At 39.0% G+C, this 26,171-nt stretch overlaps 1 protein-coding gene across 4 annotated transcripts in view; it reads left to right on the top strand.

Moving 5' to 3' along the window:
• The window catches only part of TMEM117 (transmembrane protein 117), a 218,502-nt gene extending 197,171 nt beyond the window's left edge, over nt 1–21,331 (top strand). For 3 of the 4 annotated variants that reach the window (XM_071733565.1, XM_071733564.1, XM_071733566.1), the window contains exons 7-8: nt 13,229–13,358; nt 19,618–21,331. In XM_071733565.1, the coding sequence (XP_071589666.1) occupies nt 13,229–13,358; nt 19,618–20,258 (771 nt within the window). In that variant the 3' untranslated portion in view covers nt 20,259–21,331. Of the gene's footprint in view, nt 1–13,228; nt 13,360–19,617 lie in introns of those variants that run through there. The other variant, XM_071733568.1, reaches the window with a different exon arrangement.
• The last annotated feature ends 4,840 nt before the right edge of the window (nt 21,332–26,171 follow it).

Below are 26,171 nucleotides of genomic sequence, written 5' to 3'. Positions count from 1 at the left end.
ACTTGCATGCTTTGCAGTCATGCTTTGTACATGCAAACTAGGTGTAAAAAAGTACTGAGTCTTGAGGAGATATGAAAGCAATAGTCTCAATTTTCTTTTTAAAAACATGGTAGCAAGCATATTGCTGTCTGGGCTCTAAGTGAATTTACATATTTAAAAGCAGAAGTGCCTGGCCAATAGTCGACTATCACAAGGGAGGTAGCACAGCTACAGACTAACACAGCCCTAAATGTATTTTGTGGTGCATTTCTCATATATGTAAAGTGGTACATTTAAGCATGCAGGTTTCATCTATTTGTTATTTTGGTAAATGTAAATTGCTCAGGACCCTCCAATATACAATTATATGTTTGAATGAGCACAACAACTTCACTAGCAGACATTTGTTCTGTAGACATGGCAGGAGAATTAAAATTGATGCCTTTTTTTATCACTGAATGCAAAAAGATAAAAGTGCTGCTATAAACTGCAAGTTGAAATAAATTATGTAAAATACATAATTCACATAATGACTGTCCCTTTATAAATGTTCGTATTAAGTAACCATATCATTTGGGTAATTCCTCCTTGAGGAATGCTGTGAAAGAACAGCTCATTCATTATCTTGACTTGGTGAATTGCTTTAAAACAGATTCTCTGATGAGAAAATTGATTTAGCATTTCTTGAAACAATTGAAATTAATGCTTGAATTCTGTATTTTTCTGTCCAGAAAGTTTCAGTAATGGTCTACATTATATGGATTTGGCTGGTAAAACAGAAACACCACAGAAAACACACACATCTACCTCTCCTTTTGCATGCATATATAGATGCAGAACCTTGCTTTGAAACCCCACCTGGTCTATTAATCACACTGAGAAAGTAATCACTCAGCTGCTGTGATGTAGCTCACTTGATTCATTGATGCCAGCAATTAAAAGTTTTGGAGTCACACTCGGAAGTTTGGAAGCCGTGTGTTTATCTACAAGCAGCACATTGCATCTGCTGAGAAATTAATGTTGATGGAGTTAATTAGGAAATATGATAACCTGTATTTTTTGTGCACATTCTTTGATTTTACCTTTTTGCCTTTCTCACCCATTTGCTGAGTTAACCCTTTTAAAAACTGGCACGTAATTTTGTAATTATACATAACTAAAGGCAGAGCTTTACTGCCCTTGTAACAGTTGTTTCTGAGAGCAGGCAACATGTTATTTTCTGAGACTTTTGTAAGGAAAGCTCTTAAAATGAGAAGTACAAACTATTGAATTAAGTCTACTGCTTGTAGATATTAAGGAAAAGGTTTAGGAAGAAACTACAGTGAGGGGGAAAGCACGTTAGTACTACTATTAGTGGCAAAGCTTATGGAGGTGTAAGGTTATGTAGGTAGGTGAAAGAGAGCCAAATTTCTGAAACAACAGAGTGGAAGAGACCATCTTTCTCTCCAAAAATAGGGGTACTTATAATTGACTCCAAAGAAAATTCTCTGTGGCATGAAATTTGCAAGTTGTCTTCCAAAATTAGCAGTGGCAGTAAGGAGGGGAAAGAGATTTCTTGCAGATCAATATTAAAGTCTGACTAGAAGGGCTGCAGGAGGGCATCCTTCAGAAGGGTCTGTTAGTTGGGATAAGCTTATGCCAAGTGCTGTTATATGTGGTTTCTTATCTACACTGCATTTCTGTGTTTTCAAACTGTTTGAGGTTGTCCACCCTGTTCCATCTGTCATTTTTTAAAAAATTATAATTCAGCCTTTCTTTGTGATCAGCATAGTTGCTATATTTAGATGTAAAGCTCACTGGGAGAAGACTTTATTCATTGCACACCACCAGCCTCTGATTGTGTCTTTGAGATTCAAAAAGACACCTTAACAAAATTCTCTCTGCTCCCAAGGACTTTGATGGGAACAGTTTTGAAATTCAAACCAAACTGTTGTGTTTGTCAAGACCAGGGTGAGTTTGTGCAATTAGAACTTGGTTCACTGTGTTTTTGACAAGTTCTCCCAGGAGTTTTCTAAACACTGAAAACCTTTTAGGATGAAGTTCATGTTTTCTGCATGTGCTTGGCAAAGGCAGATGTATTACTCTGGTATAAAAAGCTGAAATTGCATTATTCCTCTCTCACAGTCAGGAACTGAGTTTTTGCATTGGGGTTGGAGAGGAAGCTGTAGAGAAGAGTTATCTTCCCTAATTTTTATTCACATCGAAGACTATATTTTTGGGTTTATGATTTTGTTCATTCTTTAAGGCACATAGTTTATGTTTGCATAACATAGAGTAATGGCAGCATTTCCCCAAGGGTAAGAAAATGAATGGATTTTTGGAGTGGGGAGGGCAGATGGGAAGGGGAAAGCTTAAGTAAATAATTTCTGCAACTACAAAATGATATACATTCTCTGTAATAAGAGGATATTTCATGTCACTGAACTGCAGTGAATGACTAATGTAATGCCATGGTCTATATGGAAGATACAGTCTAATAATCCAAGCTGCACACTAGTTTTATACAGCCTCCTATAATTACTGAAAATAATAAAACTGGCAGACCTCTACTTACGTAGGGAGATGTTTACTTTCTTAACTTTTTCCAAAGTCCTGTTAATCAAATGATGTGCACTACAATGAAACAAGGTTATTTTATGACAAAGGTCTTATAATGGTACTTAAGAACTGGATTTTCCTATAATTTTGCTTCTGTGTGTTGTTGATGAGTATGTTTGGTGTCTAATTCAGTGAACTGTTTAATAACTGAGGAAAGTGTTCATTTAGAAAGTGGGAAACTATTTAATATAATAGAGTAATATAGTTAGAATTTAATACACTCATGAAAACACTACACATCACTTTGAGGCCATGATCCAGGACTGAGTTTGGTACTCACCAGAAATCACCTGAAAGCACTGCCAGTGTGAGAACCTCCCATTTTATCTTTCACTGTCTCTCCCTTGTGTTAAAATGGTGGAAGGAGCCCTTATGTTCACATATGCCTTTTTTCTTATCTAGTTGGTGAAGCCCCAGCTGCTGTTCAGCCTCTCAGTCTCTGTAAGGCAGAAGTCCCTGTGGTCCCTGCAAACTGCTGAAGGTTCTGATGTGACAGCTTTAGTTCTGTGGTCAGCCCTAGTTTCCTGAGTGGGCTGTTGTTACTGAATCTGACAGTCTCTATCTCATACATCAGATTGAGTCTGTATTTCACACCAGCACAGTTAAGTATCTTTCCTGGACTTTTTTTGGTTTTGTTTTGTTGGGGGTTTTTTTCATGGATTTGTAGTGTCTAGGAATTTTTCCAGTCCATTCCTATCAGAAGAGTGGACTCACCATTCCATTCAAATTGAAATAGGTAATTGTTTGTACCAAATTTTAATTTCAGATGCTCCCATTTGATGAAGATGCACTTCACCAGAGCAGCTCAGTGACCATTTTGCTGTTTAGTTTCTTGACCTGGTGAAGGACTCGAGAGAAGCTGTCTCATATGATTATTAAAATTATTATGATTCATGGAAAAAAGTAGGTAGATCATGACAAACACAGTAAAGATATTCAGAGGTCATTGGGCCAGACATCATTGTCAGACAGGGCTTGTGTATTCTGAAGAACTTCAGTGTGAGAAAGCAGAATGTGCTGACAATCTGTGAGTGGTTCCTCAGGCTTCTGGAGTGGGACAGAGCTGAAGCATCCTCAGTATACTTCATCCTGAACCTCAGAACACCATCCTCAGTTGGTGGCTACAAGGGAGGTATCTGTGTGCTTGTTCCCATCCTGAGGAATGGCAATCTAATGAACACAATCAATGTGAGAGGCTGGTTTGGCAGCTTTTATCATGAAAATGAGGATGGACAAAATAAACGCCCATATAATATATATACATTTTCACTTGTGTCCTAGATTGTTGATAACAGTTTGAAAACACATTCCAGAGATACTAATATGCAAGCAAAACTGATTTTGTTTTTACATCCACGCCTTCCACGCTTTATGTGTTTCCTTTTATCCTCTTTTGCTACCCAGATGTGTTTACATAGTGGCTGTGCAAGCATAATGTATGTATTTTCCTACTGCCACCCCAAATGATACCAAACAAGCTGCTGTTACTTCTGAAACAGATGTGCCTAATGGCCTCACCACAGCTTCTGAAGATAAAATTGGAAGTAGAGAGGGAGTGTGGAGGAGGAGTTAAGGAACAGGATATATTGCTTTCAGTAAATGAAGGCAATTCCTTGGCAAGTACAGGATGCTGCTGCAGCTAATCCTATTAGCAGGCTAAAACTGAGGGTGCAGAAAATTATTTTAACTTAAACTGCAAAACAAGGGAGGGAGCTGGGAAGACCAAATATATTTCATATTACTGTTGTTCATGACTCAAAAACTTAAGTGCAGTTATGGGGAGAAAAATAGTTCTGGAAAAGTTTTACTGCTGATTTTTTAAAGGAAAGGTAATTTGCACTGACTTGTCTCTAAGTTTATGAGATACGTGTCTCCCTTCATTCCATATGCACCCAATGTTCATAGAATTTTCAGTGTTGGAAGGGACCTTTAAGATCATCTAGTCCCAGCCCCCCTGCCATGGACAGGGACCCACTAGATCAGGTTGCTCAGAGCCCTGTCCAGCCTGACCTTAAATAATTCCAGAGATGGGGTTTCCACCACCTCTCTGGGCAACCTGTTCCAGTGTCTCACCACCCTCACAGTGAAGAACTTCTTCCTAACTCCCAATCTAAATCTGTCCTCCTCTAGTTTGAGTCCATTCCCCCTAGGCCTATCACTACCAGACATCCTTCTGACATGTTCTTCCTTTCTGTGTTCTTCTTAAGCATTGATGATTTTCTCAGTATCATTCAAATGCAGCATATAATCCTTTTTTTTTCTTCAACATAATTACTGTTTACAATTACAGCTAAATCAAAACAAATTGGATGAAAGTTTCAAACAGAAACCATTGCTCCAAACCTTCCACTTCACATCAGGCTTAGTACCAAAGGGCAAGTTTATAGCTTTGTCTGTAAACAGCCCCAAATTTTCTCAAAGCAGGTGATGGCACAGCTCCACAGAGCATGTATGATCAGAAAGAATTTTCTCCAGAACAGAATGGCTCCTCAGTCATCCAGCTGATATATTTGCCATCTACAGTGAACAACATACAGTAATCCCCAGGCTTCAGATACTCTTCACTTCACTAACACCATTTTTATTATGTTGTAAGCTCATAGAGAGGAAAAGATCTGCTCAGGTATTTGCTGCAAATGTATCTTCTTGGGTTTAGGCAACACTAAAAAACACTGTTAAGATTTAAATACCAGGCAACAAGGAAATCCATGTGTGTAGGTATATAAAAAGAGAAAGGGACAATATAACTTGAAATGCAGCTGAAATTAGCTGAAGACAATTCCTTAAGTGCAAAATGACTTCAGAGCTGCAAGTAGAGCTCACTGCTCTCAAATAGGTACAAATAACATTAGCAGTATTTAGAACTTTCAGATTTCACATTATTGTTCAGTTGCAATGTGGGTATATTTGCCACGATGCAGTGGTATGTGTGTTAGTGTGTAAGTACTCGTATTGTTGAAGCTGATCACATAACAAGGCATTTAAAGTTTATTTTTATTCTCCACATCCTAGTAAGATATTAGGTCTTCTAGGGTACCAGAAAGATTGGCTGCTCTTTCCTAAGTGATCTCCCTTGACAGCAAGCTGTAGTCTTGGGAAATATGTAAACATAAGTATTGCATATTATTAGTAAATGTTCTTTTCTCGTTTGCACCAGAAATGGCTTTCATAAAGTGTGTTGCTCAGGTAGTTATAAAACCCCTTATGAATGACTTGCTGGTGGTTTAAAGAAATTTCATATAGGGAATAAAGCATAGTTACTTTGCAGGAGCTGATTTCTTTGTTTCTTGCAGGTACACAATATTGAACACTACCACTTACTTCATTTAGCTGCTCATGAATTAAGTGAAAAAGCTCACCCTGGTGTTTCTCATCCAGATAAATTATCTGATAGCTATTTAGCTCAACCAACATCAGACTAAAGTCAGACAGCAAAGCAAGAGTAAAAGCTTACAAAAACTGGAGAAACTCAGAGGCAAATTCAAAAAACATTTACTATAGCAGCTTCTATTTTTACCAGCATTTTCAGCCCTTGTGAATAACTAATCAACAGGTAAGTGTGAGGTATGAGTGAGAGGAACCTCACAGTGTTACTGAGATGTGAGACCTCACATTTGCCTGATGGAAAAAGTTGTGGACTTGCCCCTAGAGCACCCTGGGTGTGCAGAGAGGCTGTGCTTAATGATGTCTGCTGCACCTCTGACATGGAAAATGTTGTATCACCTTGCTGGTCTTTGACTCTTATGAGCAGCTAAATCTTAAAGGGTAGCTGTAATTAACAGGAGCTTTGCCCTCAGTGGGAAATAGTGAGTACTGTTCCTGGTCACAATACATCTCAAGATGTGAGACCTTCTAGTGTCTGTCCTTCCCTGTGCACTGGCTTGTTTGCAAACACAGTTTGCTCCTAATGTAACAGAAAGAATGAATAGCCATTAATTCTTCACACTCCTAGCAGTATTTGTCCTAAGAAGGAAATAGCATATTTGTCACTATGAGCTGGGGAAGTATTGTGCTAGGTGATGCTCAAAGACAAAATACAGCTCCAGTCCTAGAGCATTCCATTGCTAAAGAAGAGCCAAGAGTTTTGGTGTGTTAGACAGGTGGGTGAAAGCAACAGTGACTTCACTGGTCAGGATGACAGGTGATCCAGGACACCTAATGAGTGACATCCTGATGTTTTCTCATACCAGGGAAGAATTATAAAGGAGCATAAGAAAGGAGAAAGCTCTTACAGCTATTAGGGAAGTGCAAGGGGGAAGTTTCTTTAAACAGAGAAAAGCTTCACTGCCTGAATTTACAGGCTGACTTTAAGGAGCAGCTGTCATACAGACAGTCAGTACCTAGGGTAGTGAAAGATCTGAAGGGATTTGAATATGAAATGAAGTGGCCTATATTTTCTTTGATCAAAGAGAAGAGTGACATGGTCAAAGAAACAGAGTAGGAGAATGGTCTTTGGAGCAGCAGTTCGGTATTGGTGGAGAACTGCACTTGTGAAGGCCAGAGGGAAAGATGCTGATGTAACTGAATGGCAAATGATGAGAGCCATGATAAAGATTGTAGCTTTGGGGTTTGATAGGAATTGTCATATCTGTGATATGTTATGCAGAACAGATCTGCAATATCAAGGCTCTGCCGTGTTGTGAGGACTGAATAGAAGATGATACTCAAGCTACAGACACAGGGGAGAGGCAGGGAATGCAGTCTATCACAAAGCAGGCATCTGCCAAGAAATAACAGGCAGGTTTTTCAGAGAAAATAAGTGTCTTTCAGTGAAATGCAAGCATTTCTTACTTTAGGTGGTCTGAAATTCTGAGATTGCTTTGAGCTCTTTGTGGAAAAACTAAATACCAATTCAGATATTTCAGTAACAGTGGTCACTGTTTTGAGGACATGTGCATACACAGCTGTGTTTGGGCTCAAAATGCACTAACATGGAAATTCAAAGTGCAGAAGGCTTGTTTGGAACCTGGATGGCCTGGGATTTGTTGCCTTTAAATAAGCAAATTTGGATAATAGACTAAAAGATTCAGTAATGATTTTTTCTAATGTGGGGGCTCATTCAAGGCCAAGCACACGCTTAAAAAGAGGTTGTATGGCTCCTTTAGCTCTGAAGGAGGTTACTGCTGTCTTATTGTCATTTTCTCAAATAAGGGATAAAATGAGCAAGTTTTGCAGTGGTGGTTCCAGTGAAAAGCCAAGAGCTTGAAGAAGCAAAGACTGAGGAGGAGAAAATGCTGAATGGCAGCAGTGTCTGGTCTGGGAAGTTGTCTCCAGTCCTGTCTGAGCAGCTGAAAGCTCAACTGAAGCACTTATTCCATTTTTACAGTGGATTTTTCATATTTTGAATTCTTTAAATCAAGACTAAGATGCAAAAGGTGTAGCTGTCTGCAATTAGCTACTTTGTGCAATGGTTCCTGATGGGGTTTTGTGATTCTCATTGCTAATAACAATCCAAGCAGGTGAAGCCAAAGCAGGTGAGCAGTTCAAATAGGACTTACTGGACTTGGAACTCATTCAGATTGCCACTGATAGTACCAACACAAAGTAGGAGCTCTTTTGTAAAGTATCATCTTTCACTGTGGGAACTAGGTTGCCTCACTGAGGCTATAGATGTCTACAGGTGTCAGTGTCAAGAATAGATTTTTCATTTGGTGAGGGCTAAACCCCACAATGTCTATCAACCTTTCTTCCCTTTTAAATAAGGGAGAAACAAAGAACAAAGAACAGAATTCCAAGAAACTCACTGGTAGATTTGAATTCTGGTCATGTCTGTTGCCTCTCCTTGTTATATATCTTTGGATGAAATATTTAAAAGCTGTTTTGTACTTTGGCAGTGCACAGCTGCAGAGATCACTGCAAGCTGCAGCACTGCAGTGTAGGCAGAGATAACCACAGAGGAGTTGGACTGACTCTGAGTTGACTCTGAATTCCAGCTGTTCATCTCTTACTTCAAACACTGGCAGAATTATACAGCCATTGCCTCTCCTTAAATTTCCTCTAGCTGTCTGCCTGTTTGCCATGTTCTGAGAGTTGAAAGAAAGCTATCTAAAAGATGCAAAGATACCTTAAACCTCACAGTCTTCTACTTCATGAGTTAAAAGGATTTTAATAAATTAAATAAAAATTGCTACAGGCAGTTTCTGGAAAATGCACAAATATACACATTCATATATGCATTTTCTCAGTTCCTTCCCTCTATTTTTATTTATTATTCCAAGGGGTTTAAATTACAAATGACTTCCCAGGATTAAATATAGCATGGATCATCACTACTTAAAACAGAAATATTCAGTATTCATTTATCCTCTCTCATTATGTCTGAACAGTGTTTATATAGTTGTTTAGTGTTATCTCCTACTTGCTGTGTACCAAACACCCCATGAGCTACAATCAGACAGGAGGAGAGATGAAAATGTGGCCCATTTGTTTACCGTTAACCATTACTGATTTTTAAGCCTGGTCCCACCTTCTCTGAGACAGTTTCCCTTTGATGGGAAGGGGCTGAGGGCTGTGGGGTCGTGTGTGTTTGTAGCATGGGATGCAGTTTGTGGCAGGCTACCCTTGCCCTCCTAGACAGCTGGTGATCCTTGCTGAATCCTGCTGGCACCTGGTCTTGGTCCTCTGGGGCTGGAAAACACATCCCAGAGCCTGCAATGAAAAATGCCAAAGAGCAAGGAGCAATCCTGCAGCCAGGTAAGGGTGCTGGGTGGTCCACATGTGCCCCTGGGCTGCCTTGCCTGGAGCCCCAGGACAGCTGCGTGTCCTGGCTCAGGATCAGGACAGGGTTTCCCCTGGAAATGCCTTCTCTCTCCCTCAGGTGGTGGCAGGGAAGGGCTGGGCCATATCAGAAATCTTGGCTTGATGCTCAGTTACCATTACTGAAGATATCTTTACTTAAAAAGATGTCAAATCAGTGCTGCCAGCTCCTCTGGTAGGGTCTTAAACCAATACCTGGTGTTGAAGCAGGGAGTGTGTGCGTTTGTTTGGCACGTGGAACTAGAAGCAAAGGGAAAAAAAATCAAAATACCATGACCTCCTCTTTTGTAGTGTCCAGTTTTATCTGTGCTTCTGGGTTTAATGAGGGAGCTGGTGGCAATCAAAGGTGCTCCTTTTGCCCATTGAAACACTAGGGTGAACCCTGCAGTGATCTTAAATTCATCCTCTGGCTGCCCTTTCCTCATGACTAGAGTGAAATGAGGCAATAACCTCATTTGATTTGCACATCCCACAAAACTTGCCAGTGAGGTTAGAGCCCTCTGTGCTGCTGATTTAAGCCTTCTGGCCCTGGGTTGGTTTCTTCTTCATAAACTGCAGGGAGCTATGCTGCAGACCCCCCCGGGCTGGAAAGCACTGAAGTAGATGAATATCAGAAATTTGAATGGATTTAAAGAAGCAGCAATCTGTTCATGCAACATGAGAGAGAAAAATATGAGCTAACAGTTCAGTTGTATGGCTTTATTTTTCAAACTATGCAAGTAGAGTTACAATCTAAATATGGGATTTTGGGCCCAGTTCCTAATAAGAGTCGAGATATGGCAGAGTACAGAGAACTCAGCAATAAGGACTAAAGCTGATCCAGTGAGCTTTGCATAATTATGACCAACTTAAATGCAACATAAGCAACATAATTATGAGAACTTAAGGAACACAGGGCATGCCATGTGTCCCAGAGATGAGCATGGATTGATATCAGAGGCCACACAGAGAAAATACTGTGTATGAAAGCATGATGAAGACCCTGTGTTTCAGGGAGAAAAGTGGTTAGATTTATGGTCTTGTACACTTGTGCCTATTAACAAATGAGGTATTTTGTTTCTCCTAGGCACCCTGAGTTTATTGGAAGAACGTTTTCCTGGGTAATGCTGAAATTAAGTTTTCCTCTGCTTGTCAGCAAGGAAAAAAATGATAATGTAATTAAAAGATTTTGAAAAGACTTTGGATAGCATTTTCTTAGAATCTGGATAGCAAAATAGGCACTTCTGGGTGTTTGGACATGACAACCTGATATTGGCATTAGCCCAGGAAGTTAATATTCATCTGCTCTTCTCCTACACAATAATGATACTGCAGCTGTGTGTCCACAAGTGATAATGTCACGACACGGACAGTAAACGCTCACACTGACCAAACACTGTGAGCCAAATGAAACTCCAGAGGCTATTTAATCACCTGAATTGAAGCTTCATTTCACAAGTGCTGTGGCTGTTGTGACTTTCATGGAAGTCAGTAGGTTTAACTCGTTATTTTAGTTTCCTTTTTTTAATATTGGTTACCAACATATTTTACTGTGTTTTGGTTTATTTTGTTGGGCTTTTTTGTTTTGTTTGTTCTGGTTTTGATTGGTTTGGGGCTTTTTTTGTTTGCATTTTTTCTTTGTTTGTTTTTCTTGATTGGTTATTTTTTATTTTATTTTCAGGAGGAGTGTTCTTAAATAACAGACTTTATTAGACACTGGTCTCCAGTGCCAGTCTGTGCCTATCTCCCTAGAAATGGCAATACCATATTATTGGAAGAGGGCTAGAGACTAAGAGAGGTCATGATATAATTCAGGTGTGCTTCATACAGTGTGGGGTGTATGTGCAGAAAAAGTGAAATAACATGCACTTAAAAGGTAGCCATACTTTGGAGTGTCAAATATGTATTTTTCTGACAGGCCTTCCACCTTTCTGTTATAATGGGAACAGTAGCACACTTCAGGGGTTGGATCTCTCTGTTGTGCTTTTGTTTTATGAAATATTTTTCAGTCTTTGTAGCTGTTTGCTGAGACAAACAATACAGTAAACTGCACTTCTGACAGAGCTGGCATTGTGAATACTCATATCAGTTAATATTCTTATGGATCAGAAAAAATGCTGAACTTTTTTATAAAACTCAGGTGCTAAGACACAGACCAGTACTAAATTCTGTATAGTGGCATTTTGTCTCCAAATCAGCAAAAATCACAGTAGGAGCAGTGGGGCAAGATGAGCATGAGGCTGGATTTATAGTCCCACATTTACTTATTTCTAGTGAAGAGTCCACAGATCTGCATTTGTTTATCTTCAGGAATATGTAATGTATTTCTTCCTATTTATTCCTAGGTGAGAGTATGTATGACTTCACATGAGACACCAGTCCAGAGATGTATATTAGATACTCCGAAATGAGAGAGTGTAGCCATAAAATTTTTATCTCTGGGAACTTGTTTGAATGTCTACTGCCTGCAAGGGGATGGTTGCAGGTGCTGTGTGGGGGATTGTGCAGCAGGGCCCTTATCACCTTTCCTTGTGACCAGGAGTGCATGTGTTGAATTAGTGACAAGGCAAAAACGAGAGCATCCTTCTTTCTCTTACCTTCTTCATCTGTATACTGTCACTTTCTCTATCTGTGAACATTGAGAACCAGGTGCAGAGGGTCAGGTTTTCTCTTTGCTTGTACTCTTGTTAATCCATTTATCTCAGTAGCACAAAGAGTTAGCACAAATCAGATGCTCTTAGTGCTTGGGCCATCCTATTACCTGCTGATAAAATTCTTCCATTTTTCTTTCATTGTGGAAAATGTCAGACCACTTAGTAGTTCTTGGAAGCTAAATTATATAGAGAGATTTATGTTTTAGAGATTATTCTTAGTTTGGAATATTTTTTTTTCTTACCCTAGTAGAAACTTTTCAGCCTTATAAAACTGGAAAAAAAAAATTGAACTGGTGCTCTTGGGGAGATGTCTGTGCAGAATGGTTTTCATGTGAAGGAAGCCCAAGTCACTCTAAAAGCTCCTCACATTTCAGATTCCTTAATCTTAATTTTAGTAATTCAGGTGCTTGTTACACTTGGAATACAAGTATGTGATGAGGAGCAGATCCCCAGCAGTCTGCAGTGCACCAAGTAACCACTCTGGCAGTAATTGTACTGATTCCAGGGCTACTACTAAGCTTCCAGTTTGGGCTCTAATGAGCCATGCCATTAAAGCCATTTTCAAGTGACTGATGGTGGGTGCAGATAACCAAGCAAAAAATTCCTTTCAGTACAGCTCCTCCTCAGCTGGGTGACCATGTCCTACAAAAATATGCATAATGAGAGGTAAGAGCTTCCACATTTCCAGCATTACCTCGTCAGCTGAAATACAGCAGTGGAGAAAACTGGGCTTGGATTGATTCAGGCAGATCATGCCTACACTTCCAAGGAGTGTTTATTTAGATGTATTAAGGATGAGACCTTGTTAAGGTATATTAAGGAAGACACCGTGTAAGTTGAAAAAGTAGAATACAAACACATGAAATGTTTGAAAGTTTCAGGACTTTGCCACTTTCTTACCTGTAAACTGCTTTCCAAATAAGTAACAGAAGTTGCATCTCGTACTGCAAGGTTGCTATATAATATAAGCATATTCATATACTTTGGCTATTTTGTACTATCAGCTGGCACAGAAAATTCAATATTATCATCTAAGGTGAACTTTTAAAACATACATGAAGCTGAAATAAAAATCATATTGCAATATCTAATATAAGTAATGTATACTATTTCAAGTAGTTCAATCAAATTTAAAGTACAAAAATCCAATAATGGGAGGCTTAAAAATCAAATGTCACATATATTAATTTAAGCCATTTTAAAGGGCAAAAATATACTGTGAAAACTTATATTTAAGATCTCATTTTTCTTCTTTTCAACAGGACTGGGAGTTTCCACATTTTATGGGTGATGTTGAAGTGAATCTTCCAGGTTTGCCATCTGCACACATGCAGTTCAAAGTACCTTATTTCCAAACGATCTTAAAAGAAGAATATCACATACATATAACAGGTATGTAATCTTACAGACTGTGACACAGCCACCCAGTGAACTGCTTCTGTGTAATAAATATATGCTAACATGTTCTGAACCATATACTTCTTGTGTGTGTGGGCCCTGATTGCTATTTTTCTATCTTTTTATCTGCCTGTATCTATATCATCCATTTATAAAAGTCTCAGGGAAAGGAGGAACCTGTATCTATCTTATAAGTCAAGGAGACCTGCTGTTTCTCATGGCTTTCAGCAACTTTTTGTGGCACTAAGTAATACCTAATGTAGCTTCAGAGATCTTTTATCTAAAATTACTCTCCAGGGGAATTAGCAGCTTATTTCATTTTCAAATCTCTTGTGCTTTTAGATGCCTTTGCTATGATTTATGCTAATATCTTTTCATAATTTCGGTCATTCTCATCTGGCAAAAGGCCACTCACAGCCATTCTTCCATCAGTCATCTAACCAGAAGTAGACAGTTAAATACCCTCAAATATAATAGAATTGCAGTTACTCAAATGGGTGGTATATATAGATAAAAAGTACCTTATCCTTGCATACTGTGAGACAGTATTTTAATAACAGTAGGGAATGAAGAAGAGAAGAGGTTAAATAGGGGTAAATAGACTGGTTTTACCTTCAAGCTATGCAGAAGGAGTGTAGCTCTGCAAAAGAATGCAGGTGTGAATTGATAGGAGTCTTTAACTGCTGATATAAACAATCCCAGCACATGGCACTGTACAGGAATAAGATAGATGAGGGTACCCAGTGGAACAGCCATGTGAAATTCTCACACAGCAGGGGAAAAAGGAGCACTCAAAAATAAATCCAAGAGCCAGCAGGTGAGTCACAAGTTCACCAGGAAGAAAAAGACAAGGGAAGAAAATGTATCGAGGAGGAAACAATGAGGAGCCCAGGACTCAGTCAAGATGAGGCCTCAGAAAACAGAGAAATCTAAGTGATCAGATTAAAAACCTGAAAGGAAGAGAAGATGAATACAAGTTACCTGCTGGCTATCGAATGAGGGAAGTTAAATGGGCCAGTATGAAGTGCAAATGGAGGGATGGAAAGCTTTTCAAAATTGGATGTAGATGCCCAACTGAAATACTGAGAGAGAGCAAACAGACAGCAGGAATAAAGAAGGGCTCAGGCAGGTCTGAATGAGACTGTTTGAAGCCCTAGTGGTTTATGGAAGAGGATGAAGTAACTGATCTCATGGGCAGTAACTAGAAGGTGTAAGGTGAGAGAAGATGGGATGTGCACATGATGAATGTATTTTTCTCTTCCAAGTGAACAAAAAAGGAAAGGAGAAGGGGGAAAATGTGTGTAAGTATTAAATATTTGATGTGAATTATAGGCATAGTACTCAAGAATAGTGAAAAAGATGGGCTTTTTAAACTTCTTAAGAACAAAGAATGAATTTGGAGGGGCTTTTCCCAACAAGGCTCCCAGATGCCCTGCAGTTACTCTGTAAAGAGAAGTAGTGGAATAGGAGCCCAGAGGAGTGCAATGACTGAGACATAGTGGGGCAGGCTGTGCCATCCTCAGAAAATCAGAATATAATTGATGTAGATGAAAAACAATGGGTGGTAAGAGAGTGACTGGAAATCAGGAGACAGTTTTACATTGCAGAAGAGACAGGGGTATTGATGATGATCAGGGAAGAGTGAAAAATAAACAACATAAATTGGGGATCAGGAATACAACTGCTAGCAGTGCTGCTGTTTGAAAACAGACAAAGAGAGACAAACCAATGTTTATGCATTGTAGAGTCTTCTGCAGGGAGGACTGGAGGCCTTTTTGATTTTCTGGCGAGCAGGCATTCTTTTAATGAGGATGAGCTAATGAATAGGGTCTGAGGAATATTTTTCCCTGCTCAGCATTAGCAAGATCCATTTATTAGATTCACTAGACAAATCAATCCATTTGACTGCACATCACGTACTCTGTCTACTGAGTGCCTGTTCTATCTCAGTGCTACACCACCCTTTAGGAGATCTAATAAACAGCCACAACACATGGCACAAGAACCTCCCTTTGGGTAAGTTTGCCTGAACCATCTGTTGTTGCCATCAGTTCTTGTCTTAGGTTAGGGGATCGTCTTGGATCATTTTCAACCCCTAGTTATTGTGTGCATGTGTAGATACTTCTAATTTTCCACTCAAATCGAGGAGCTAATAAAAGAAAGAAAGACCTTGTTCAATATATATAACAAGATGAACATAATCTAATCTAAAATGGGGGTAGAGTGTGATGCACATGAATGCAACTGCAGCAGATGATATGGGGGTAGGACACCAACAGTGGCAGGAAGCCTGCTGTATTTAAGCCCTATTTAATGCTTGGGATCCAGAATATTAAATTTAACCATAGGATTTCTTTTTAGTAACCAGCAGGATAAGAAGCTTAAGGCCTGAATATTGTTTATTTCAGTACATACTCTAGGAATAAAGTCAGATTGTAAGTCTATGACCTGTGCCCTGTTTTGTAGAAACTGGAAAGCATTTTCTGCCCAATAGCAAGGGGAAAGAAAGCATGGCTGACATAACATTTGCCATATTTTTCCTGTCAATTTTTATTCTTCATACTTTCTTTTACAGCCTGTTTGTCCATTCTTAGGCTTGGCTTGTGACTTCTGAGTGTTGTAAGTTGGCAATAATATTGAATTCAGATCTGCAGCCTGTAGATGATATGCTTCAGTGTAAGTTTAAGTTTACTATCAAGAGCATATCTTATTTTACTGGAAACTGAGTGCCTCATTTTGCTCAAATTTCTTTGCAACTCAGATCTCCTAGCAAGCATCTGCTCAGTATTAAATATTTTTTATCTTTTTTTTTGATGGCTGCTTTTATCTATGAACATCAAAAATAACTTGAATTCCTGCATTTGCTTAACTCATCTAGATTTCCCTTGACAGATGGTCCATTGCAAAGTGTGTGTTTACCTTTTGGGGCTTCTGTTTATGAAAACACATAGTCTATTCTAGTTCCCATAATACCCAGGGAAATTTGAAAAAGTTAAAAGTAAATTCTGTTACTTCGGAGTCTTTGATGGTTAAAAGGGACCAGTGGGCCTGGCTGGTACCCTTTAATGCACTGGAGATCCAGATACTGTCAAGTATGGGGATATGTTTCAGATAGGAAATGTTAAGGTTTAGGTATCAAAACAGAGAAGATTTTTCTGGCATGTTTGTAAAAATGTTCTGAGTGCTGATCTACCTGAAGTGCCCTTCCACCCAAAGGTGGAAGGCTAAAATCAGGGCTTAGCAGAGCTGGGTTTTGTGCAGTTAAATCAAAAGTGTGTGTAGATTCAGGCCAAGCACTGCCTGCACAGGGAAGCCTGAGAGAGCCTGTGGGCAAAATTAGATAGTTTAGAGGTAAGAAGAAAGCTGGCCATGCACACAGATGTGAAAAACCTCAGAAGATTTGTGGCTTAGTTCAGCTGGGAGTGGTCTGTACTCATGTATCTAACACTAAGGTGACAGAAGATGCGAAGAACGTTTCAAAGATACCTGTATGTTTGAAAGAGGTGTCTGGTTTTAGTCACAAATTGCAATTGAGATAAGAGTCTAAAGTCAACATTTGCTACCCTAGCCTCTGGCTGTGGTTGCACAGCATGGGGCTGCTTGAATCTAGCCTTAATAAGTGGAATTTTCACATTGCCTCTTGACCCCAGCAGGGATGCTGAGGATTGGCGTCTACACAAGATCTTTTTTTCCAGGACATAACTGTTTTGTCACAGAGTAAAACACAAATAAAAATCCTTCAGAATCGGCAGCTGGTTTGGAATATCTGGACCTGTGGCATCTGCCTCAGTTGCCCTGTAGATCTGTTGCATTTGGGCTTGTGGACTGGTTGCTGAACCAGACATTATCAGCCTCTTTAAAAATGACCACTACCAAATCATCTTGTTCAGATGGCAATACGAGTTGCCTTTCTGGAAGAAGGAAGAAGAAAAATCCATACCTTTTGCATCAGGAGGAGGCCCCTGGCATTCATGTGCAGTGCACAGTTGTTCAGCATCAGCAGGGAGGGGTGAGAATTTCTAAGTAGAGTCCTCTGTAGGCTGGTGTTCAAAGTCCTATGATGCTGGTCCAAATTACCATAGGTGGATGTTACTCTATGGTCAAGATCTTTTCATCCTGGTGAACACCCTACCTACCCATGAGGATAGAATCCTCCTCCACTGCCACAGTTTCTCAGAAAACAGAGCTCGTCACACATGACAGTGATGCAGAGGATGGAAAAATTGTCTAGAAATGAGAAATTTAAGGACCCTATAGAAGAGAGGTAGGTCTCAGGAAACGAGCTGCCACTCAGACACACAGGTTGTGATTTATGTTAACAGAGGTGTCTGCATCTAAGCTGTTTGTCTAAGCACAATTTCTGTCCCCTGCTGACCCAATGACCCCAACAGCAGGGCTTAGAGCTGTGCTTCTGTCTGCCTGACTCTGGCTAGGAGCTAAGTGAGGGATTTCCAAGTTCACGCTTTTTGTGAAAGAGGAACAATTGAAATGTGTCTCTCTCTTAGATGAGGTGAGCACTCTAATTCTTAATTTAAGAGTGGAGCCTTTTCTGTATTCTGACAGCAGCCAATTGATCCATGAATATGTCTGTCCCAGCCAGCTCATCAGCACACACTATGCAAGATGTATTCTGTCTCTGTCTGTTAAAAGGTCATATGTGATGGGGAAGCTCGGGTTATTCTGATGGAGAGAAACACATGAAGCTCGAGGCAAAAGTCCACAGGAAGCAGCATCGAGCAACATTGTATTGTGTGTTATTGTATTTCAAATTTTAGCATCATTTTCAGTGTTTTAGTGTTAGTTTAAGAAACTTTAATACTATAAAATGTGTTGATTACCTTCTAAAACTATAATTTTCTTTAAAAGTTCTACTACAATGTTAATGAAAACCCAGAGTTATTCAGGAGTTACATGAACAGGCTGGCTGTCTTTTCAGGAGAGTTTTATTTCTGAATAGTAACAATAACACAAGAAAACAAACATTCTTACTCATTTTCTATCTAAATATCACGTAGACTAAAGAGGACTATTAAACACAATTGCTGAAATTCAAGGAGTTACCTCCTGGAGCATTCTGTTTGTACAATTTGAGCATGCACGCACACTCTCAAGAATTTATTCACGAACATTTATTCTTTACAAGCCAGTGGCATCAGTCCTTTGATAAATTCTCCAATATATTCATTTGCTGTTTCACTTGAAACATACTTAATGTGATTCCAGTGTAGATCAATATCATTCATCACCAGCAGGAGCATTGCTCCATGGATGTCCTTTCACATAATGCTGACACACAGATTTGCTGGGTTCTTGGGTGGTGCCAGTCACCACTGCACAGGCAAGATCTTAAAATATGTCCAGCTGGAATGCAAGAGAGGCTTTGACTATGAAAATAGTATAAAATAGTATAATGTGTTTTGTGTATTCATAGAAGAATTTAGGTAAGAAGAGACATCTGTTCCAACATCTTGCTCAAAGCAGGGTCAACTTGGCAATCGTAGGAAGTTATCTGTAATGTCTTTTGGATGCCTGGAGGAAGCATAGGAAAGAGCAATTTTAAATAATAAAAGGAGAAAGGTTTCCTCCTCCAGTATTGCAGAAGCTTAATGTTAGACCATGAATCACCCCTTGGAGGAGTTTCTCACTGCATGGGCTATAGAAAAAGTTAAGCTGACTGGCCTCTCATGACTATAATCAGCCCTTGCTATTTCTTGAGGGTGTAATATCTCAAAACCACAGTTTATCTGAGTGCCCCCACCTGAATATGTCTGCATACTATGGTTAGTATACTGAGCAATGTGTGTCCATACTCTTAAAATTAATGTAATTACCATACCCCAAAACTTCAGTCACTTAAGTCTTTCCTGGCATATAAGCAGATCTATTAAATAATGGCGTTTTCATGGAAAATTTCCATGTGAATATTTTTAAGAACTGGAATTAATCCTTTTTTAGGTTTATTGATCTGTACCACATCACTTAGTGGTCTAATAAACAGGTAATGTAGAAATTGCAATCTGAATTCAATTGATATACTGCTGTGCTTCTGTTACAAAATTATCTTATTTTGTGCCCAGACCTAATTGTAAAATAGTAGCAAATTTCAGCTACGTGACTGTGGTGGAAATTTTATTACAACTTTGCTTTACAGATTAATAGAGAAATTATTTTTTTTTCTCTGAATGGTTTTTACATATGACTGCTGCTTCTGAAATGGATATATCAGATGACAGAATTTTCTTTTTCCAAATAGGCAAGTGGTTTAACTACGGAATTATCTTCCTTGTTCTAATCTTGGATCTGAATATGTGGAAGAACCAAATATTTTACAAACCTCATGAATATGGTCAATATATTGGTCCTGGACAGAAGATCTACACAGTGAAGGACTCAGAAAGCTTGAAAGACCTTAACAGAACTAAGTTATCTTGGGAGTGGAGATCAAATAACACAAACCCATTAACCAACCGGACCTATGCTGAAGGAGACATGTTCTTGCACAGCAGATTCACAGGTTCTAGCCTTGATGTCAAATGCCTGGCTTTTATTCCAAGTTTGATGGCTTTTGCTTTATTTGGTTTCTTCATCTGGTTCTTTGGGCGATTTCAGAAAACTGACCAAGGCATGGAGAACTTAGATAAATCATACACAAGAATGAAACGAAAGTCACCGTCGGATATGGGAATGACCCGAGAAAACACACAGGTGTTGGTAGAAGAACCATCAAGTTTTCAAGAACCACACCTCGTATCCATAAAATCAGACTTAAGTGAAATAGTTTTTAATTCTTCTCTCCTAACTTCTGAAAACTTGAATGCACAACTGAACGAACAAGATAGCCCTTTACAGCCAGTACCAGAGTCCTCTGTCCCTAAGACTAATCCAGTGACATAGAGGCAACTACCCAGGAAAATCAGTTTAAATAAACAGTTACTATAAGATTTCAGTTTTACCTTTTGTAAGTTAAGATTTACATAGTGTTTAGAATAAGAAATTCAACCTATATCAAAAGGTGCTCAGCATGCTTTTTCTAGGAATTTTGGGTTTTATTTGTATTATAGTACGTGCCTATTGTATATCTAACATTCCTGTATAGATTGCTCCCCAAAATTGCACAAGCTATTTATTAATACATTACCTTAACTGTATAATAGTGTATTAGAGCGATTTCTTGCAGGTATAAAATTCTACCATGGTGGTGCCTTGAGACATTAAACTGTTTTTTAACTCAACACCAGATGTATAGCACAGTTCTAATCTATTTTGCAAAGCTTTTTCTATATGGTTATTTCAAGTATCATTTGATGTCTTAACAGAGGAGATAAATACGGTTATTCCTAAAGAAGGTTTTCTGTTAGGACATCACAACTTGACTTTGTTATTTATTCATCTGCAAAGCCAGTGACTTTGATGACCAGACTGCAGAGAAGCATGTTGATTACCTTTTAATTTTTGCTGGCTGGCTGCCAAACACAAATACAGATTCATTATGCGGTAAACAGCAGAGCGATAATACAGCATGGGTCACTACTTATGAAAATATTACTTTCTCCATCAGTAAAAGCAATTAGGTGATAATGCCTAATTATATTTTTCATAATTGAAGATAAACTGCTCCTTGATTAAAAGTTTTGCCCTTCACCTTTTCGAAAAAGAGGTGAAAATGCACTGTTGAAGCAACGCTTTCCATCATCGTACCAAACCTATGCAATGTCAAGGAGCCTGTGGAGTTATTCCAGTAAAGGACACGGAGCCCATTAAATCCAGTATTTGTGCTGTTTGGGGCAGATATGGTCTGGACATACATGAAACACATCACTTGCAGACAGTCTAACTTCTTCAAATAGAGAAGAAATGTTTGGAGGGGGGGGTAATTAAAATAGTTAATAATTGAATTTAATTGTACCCTTTTTTCTTTTTTTCCCTTCGTTCATTATCCATGAATAAATGTGACCTGGAAGCAGAAACATGGAGAAACTGGATTTTATTTCTTTTTTCAAGGGGACCTTGTAATGCGAATTTCTCTTCTGTATGATCAAACTATATGTACTAGAGAAACGGCATATCTAAAGTATCAGAGAGACTGATTTGCCTCTAATTTAGTTCTATAAATTGTTGTTACAAGTTACTAAATAACAAGTCATTTTTAAGTCTGAGTTATTTCCCTGTCATCAACTGGTGTTGCTGTATTTTGTCTTAGTGACTTTTTTATCTCTGTTGTTTTGATCTATCTACTACGTTTTTGGAATGCTGATTTTAGCATGCATAATAGAACTATGCATTTATTAACTGTCACTTGAGAGCCAGTTTTAATAAACATCATTCAGCAATTGTTTATTATGAGGCAGGAACAGATTCTGTTAGTTTTGCAGTTTTTAAAAACATTTTACTTACGCATTGTCGAATTAAAACCATAAAACTTCCGACACTGAACAACACAGGCTGTACATCAGCATAATATCAAAATCAAATATTTTTGCTTATGAAACATTTAATATTTAATCAGGAGAAAGTTGACTTTATAATCAGTTAAAAAATTAATCCATTAAAAATTATGCCTAAGGATAAATCTATTAGCTTTTGCCTAGTGCAGACTGTAAATTTATTTGTCTTAAGATATAGTCAAAGAAAAGCCATTAGTTACTAAGAGAGAAAACACTGTGAGATCCTACTGGTACTCTGGAGAAGGTGACTGTGTTGATGTTTGATTTTCAAACAGCATTTGCTTTCTTAAGTAGTTACAGAAACAACTGATTATTTTGCAGATACACGATTTTCTGTATGCTTTGGACACTAAACCCAAATACTGAAAATTTCCCGTTAACTCATTTCTCCTTTTTGTGCACAGGAGTGCTTAAATCCATTAATATGTAGGCAGAAAATGAAAGAATTACTTGACTTTTACAGCCTGCATGATTACATGACTCTCGGAAAACTGTTATTAAGCAACTGATACACAGCTAAAATAATTCTGTGGCCTCACATTGAGTTAATGCTTTTAAGGTCATTATAAGCCTGCATGAAAGAGGGAAAAGCAGCAAGTAATCCTAGACTTTGCATGAGTATTTAAATTAAGGGTCAAGCAGAGCGACTCCTTATATCATGGATTCATAAGAAGTTCAAAGATTCAGTGTAGCCACTCACCATGGTCAACTCATCAATTTAATTAAAGGAGGAAGGACTCCTCAGCTGTGTGGGAGTTTAATTTGTAAACACAGACACAGATGGGAGAAGAGAGTCTTCCCACTCTCCCCTTCCAGTCTTAAGTTTGAGAAGCCTGAGTTAGGTGGCTGGGCTTGCCCTAAGCTGCTTCTGAAGCAGGCAGAGATTACCTGGGACCTGAACAGCCTGGGGGTGATTCATTACCAAACTTACCCATTTATCAATTAATACAACTGAGCAGGAATTGTTCAGTGAAACAGTTGGTGCTGAGGACCCTGAACCCACAGTTGGTGCATTTCAGGGTTTTACTTCAGTTTAGATCTTGTCTGGTCCTTATAAACAATGCACAATTGTGGCTGGGGTAGGTTTTGGACAAATCTCATGTATGTGCAGAGACCATGCAATGTGAATGCAGCATGCAGGCACAATCTGAACAACATTCCTGAGCTGAGCTATTAATGCAGAGTCATCCTCAGTCTTCATCTGAAATAATTTGCTTCCTCTCTGGGCATAGTAGAAGGGTCCATTGGGAGCCTGGGTCACTAAGTAGGAGGCCTCAACTTGGTTACCCAAAATGTAAATATTACTCCTCCAAGAACATTGGGTTTTTTTAACTATTGTTCATTATTAATATCCTGAAATGCTTTGCTAACTCAAAAGACTCTGAAATGATTTCTAGGCTAGTACTTATCACTGGGACCTTGATATGGATGATTGACCTTTTCCTGAAAGCCAAACTATTACACATTTTGTTTTTAGGATTTTTTTCTTTTCCTGAAGAAGCTGAAGAATCCATAGATGGGAAGACAGTTGAAGAAGTGTCAATTTTTTCACACACTGCACAAGTCTGCATTCTACCCTTATAATAAGCCATCTAGCAGCTGCCATTGCTACAGGGCTGGTTTGTGTCTGCTTTCTCAGAGATTAGATTTGGTACAATAGTTGTGGTTTTTTACCATAGGTACACTGTACAGTGTTAGATGATAGATACTGCCTAAAATAGCATACATAGAGACATCTCTAGGATAAGCACATAAGATTTATGAGCCCACAGATGCCTATAAATTGCCCTAGCATCCTCAGCAATTACCTTTGCTGAGGCAGAAATGACATAGAGCAAATAGAAGGTAAGAATGTTTGTAGAAGGTACCATAAATATAATATTAATTTGAAAGAGTGTATATATGTCTAAAATCCAACTGCATAAGATGTGTATGTTTATGTGTGTTAGGAGCCTAGGGATTAGTTGATTCTCTTGGGGGAAACTACTGACTCTCAGATGATTTACTTCTGTCCTCTGTATTCTACATTGCTACAAGACTTACTTGCTTCAGGTTGCTTTATCCCCTCTGCCTTCACTTCTTTTGCCTAGAAAATATAAAATGAAAAAGAACATTTAATTACACCATGTGCTTCTCCAAACTATTTTTTTTTTTTTTGGTCTAATTTATGCAGAAAGTAAATTTGTTCTGATTTAAAGGATTTCTTTCCCTTCCAGCTAGCATCATCATACTCTGGGCTACTGCACTGTATTACAATATGTGTTAAATTACTGCTTTCCCTGCGGAGAATTGTTGCCATCATGACAACCATCTGGAAAAAAAAGAGCAGACACTTCTCAAAGACTGGAAAGGCAGCAACTCAGACACTTACTAGACTGGCAAGCTCATTTTCCTGCAAGTGAGCAGGTTATGACTCACTAGTAAAAGACTTAACAGGTTTTTAATACAGTGCCCTTAATTTTAACAACTTCCTAGGAGGGGCGCAGTGGGAGAGGACTTTTTATCTCAGGCCATAAAGTTGAAGTAGTTACAGTCCTGCAAGGAGAGTGCTTCAGCTTTTTAGGTTGTATTTAAAAGCAACCCATTTAAACTTTGAGCAGATTACAAGAACCATAAAAATTAGACTGACCAAACTGTGAATAAGGACATGAAGTTGATTCACTAGTATCTGCCTAGTGCAAGATATAGACAAAAGACACATTTGTCAGCTGTTCAATGACCCTGTGCTTGGGATTATGGATAGTAACATGCAAAGATTCAAACTGGGTTTATCAACAGTTACAGTCCCTTTATCAACTGAGATGCCACTGCAAACACCAGACAGTCCAGCTCTTCTACCACACAGCCTCTCTCCTAGAGAAGAAGAAAGGCTTATGTGCCTATTTCAGAGGCAAACCAATATAAATGGAAGTCCTGTTTTACAGGAACATGAGGGGTTAAACAGAGACACAACAAATCACTAGAAATCTTTTCCGTTCCTTTCAGATATCCAAACAGAAGTAGCAAGTCTGGTTTGGCAAATGCTCACAAACAACTCAGTTTCCAGATGATTTCTGGGTGAGTAGCTCTTCTGGGTGACTAGGTTTTAACACCATCTTATTTCCCTTCTAACACGTCCTCTGCACAGGGGCTGTTGCAGCTTTTCACTGTTTGGGGGAAAGGGGACAGTTTTCTGAATGGGAGTAGGGAAGAAAGTTATGATGGAGAAACCCCATGAAGCTGGTACTCTCCACAGCATAGTCCTTACTGGAGAGAGGAAGAGCATGAATCCAGCTGCTTTGCAATGAGTAGTGAAGTAGCATCAAATCCTTTCAGAAATACAGGTTACAGCAGCAGCACAGTCACAGAGACACTTCTAATCTCATGCTTTTCCTTTGATGTGTAGCAATTGGAGTCTGTGGAAGAGCAGCTTATCTGATTCATGCAGGCAGGTTATAGACCTGGGCCTCATGCTGCTCTGCAAAATCTGGAGCACTTCTCTGTATATTGAATTTTTTTTTTTTTTTTTTTTCCAAAGCCTGCTTCATTGTTCTGTTTTTATTTCCAATAAATCTTTGTTGTTGGTGACATAATTCTCTCACACTCACCAGAGGTCCATAACTGCTGATAGTGGTGCAGTGCCATCTGGGCACAGGCTCTGCCCAGACAAGGAGATTCTGCCAAAGCAGCAGCAGGTACCTTCCCTAAGGTTCTCTCACAATCTAGGGACAGATCTAGTGTGATCATGGTTCATTGCGATACTGTACTGTCCATCCAAAAAGGTTCTGAGTCCTTCTCAGAAGGAGAAGGAGTGAGGTCCCTCCATTACAAAGGAATGTTCATACAGTTATTTTTATGATTTGATGTATTTAGTCAAGAAGATGCCTAACTGTGTAACTTCTTTAAAACAACCTGTGCCCTGTCTCTCTGGTTGCAAGTAACGTGCCTTGCTCTCAACTTTGTTCACAGGAGATATGAGCCCTGTGAACATAATATTTTCGTCAAGTCTGCCTTCATTCTAGCTCTTCAGTGCCTGAGGAAAAGGGGCTTTCAGCCTGCTCATACACTCTGCTTACTTCCCTTTCCCTTTCATAGGTTTATAGGATAAATCAGATAGAAAAGGGTTTCTAGCCAAACTCTTGCACAAATCCAGGTTAGCTCTGAGCTCAAATCAGGTTGCTGAGGGCTTTTTCTTTGCAGGTCACAAAAATATCCAAGAGTGGAAACCGCACAACCTCCCTGAGCAACTTATTCTGTAACCTTCTCAGTACTGTTGTATAAATGTAGCCACTAGTAGAAATCTCCTAAAGAAATCCTCAGTGGTAATAAATGGGAATGATCAAATCATGTGCAAACCATGAGAAATGACACGGCGTGAAGCCAA

This window comes from Heliangelus exortis, chromosome 1 (assembly GCF_036169615.1).
Source record: "Heliangelus exortis chromosome 1, bHelExo1.hap1, whole genome shotgun sequence".
Taxonomy (NCBI): domain Eukaryota; kingdom Metazoa; phylum Chordata; class Aves; order Apodiformes; family Trochilidae; genus Heliangelus; species Heliangelus exortis.
Note: the sequence above shows the minus strand (reverse complement) of the source record. Positions and strands in the feature narration are given on the sequence as shown.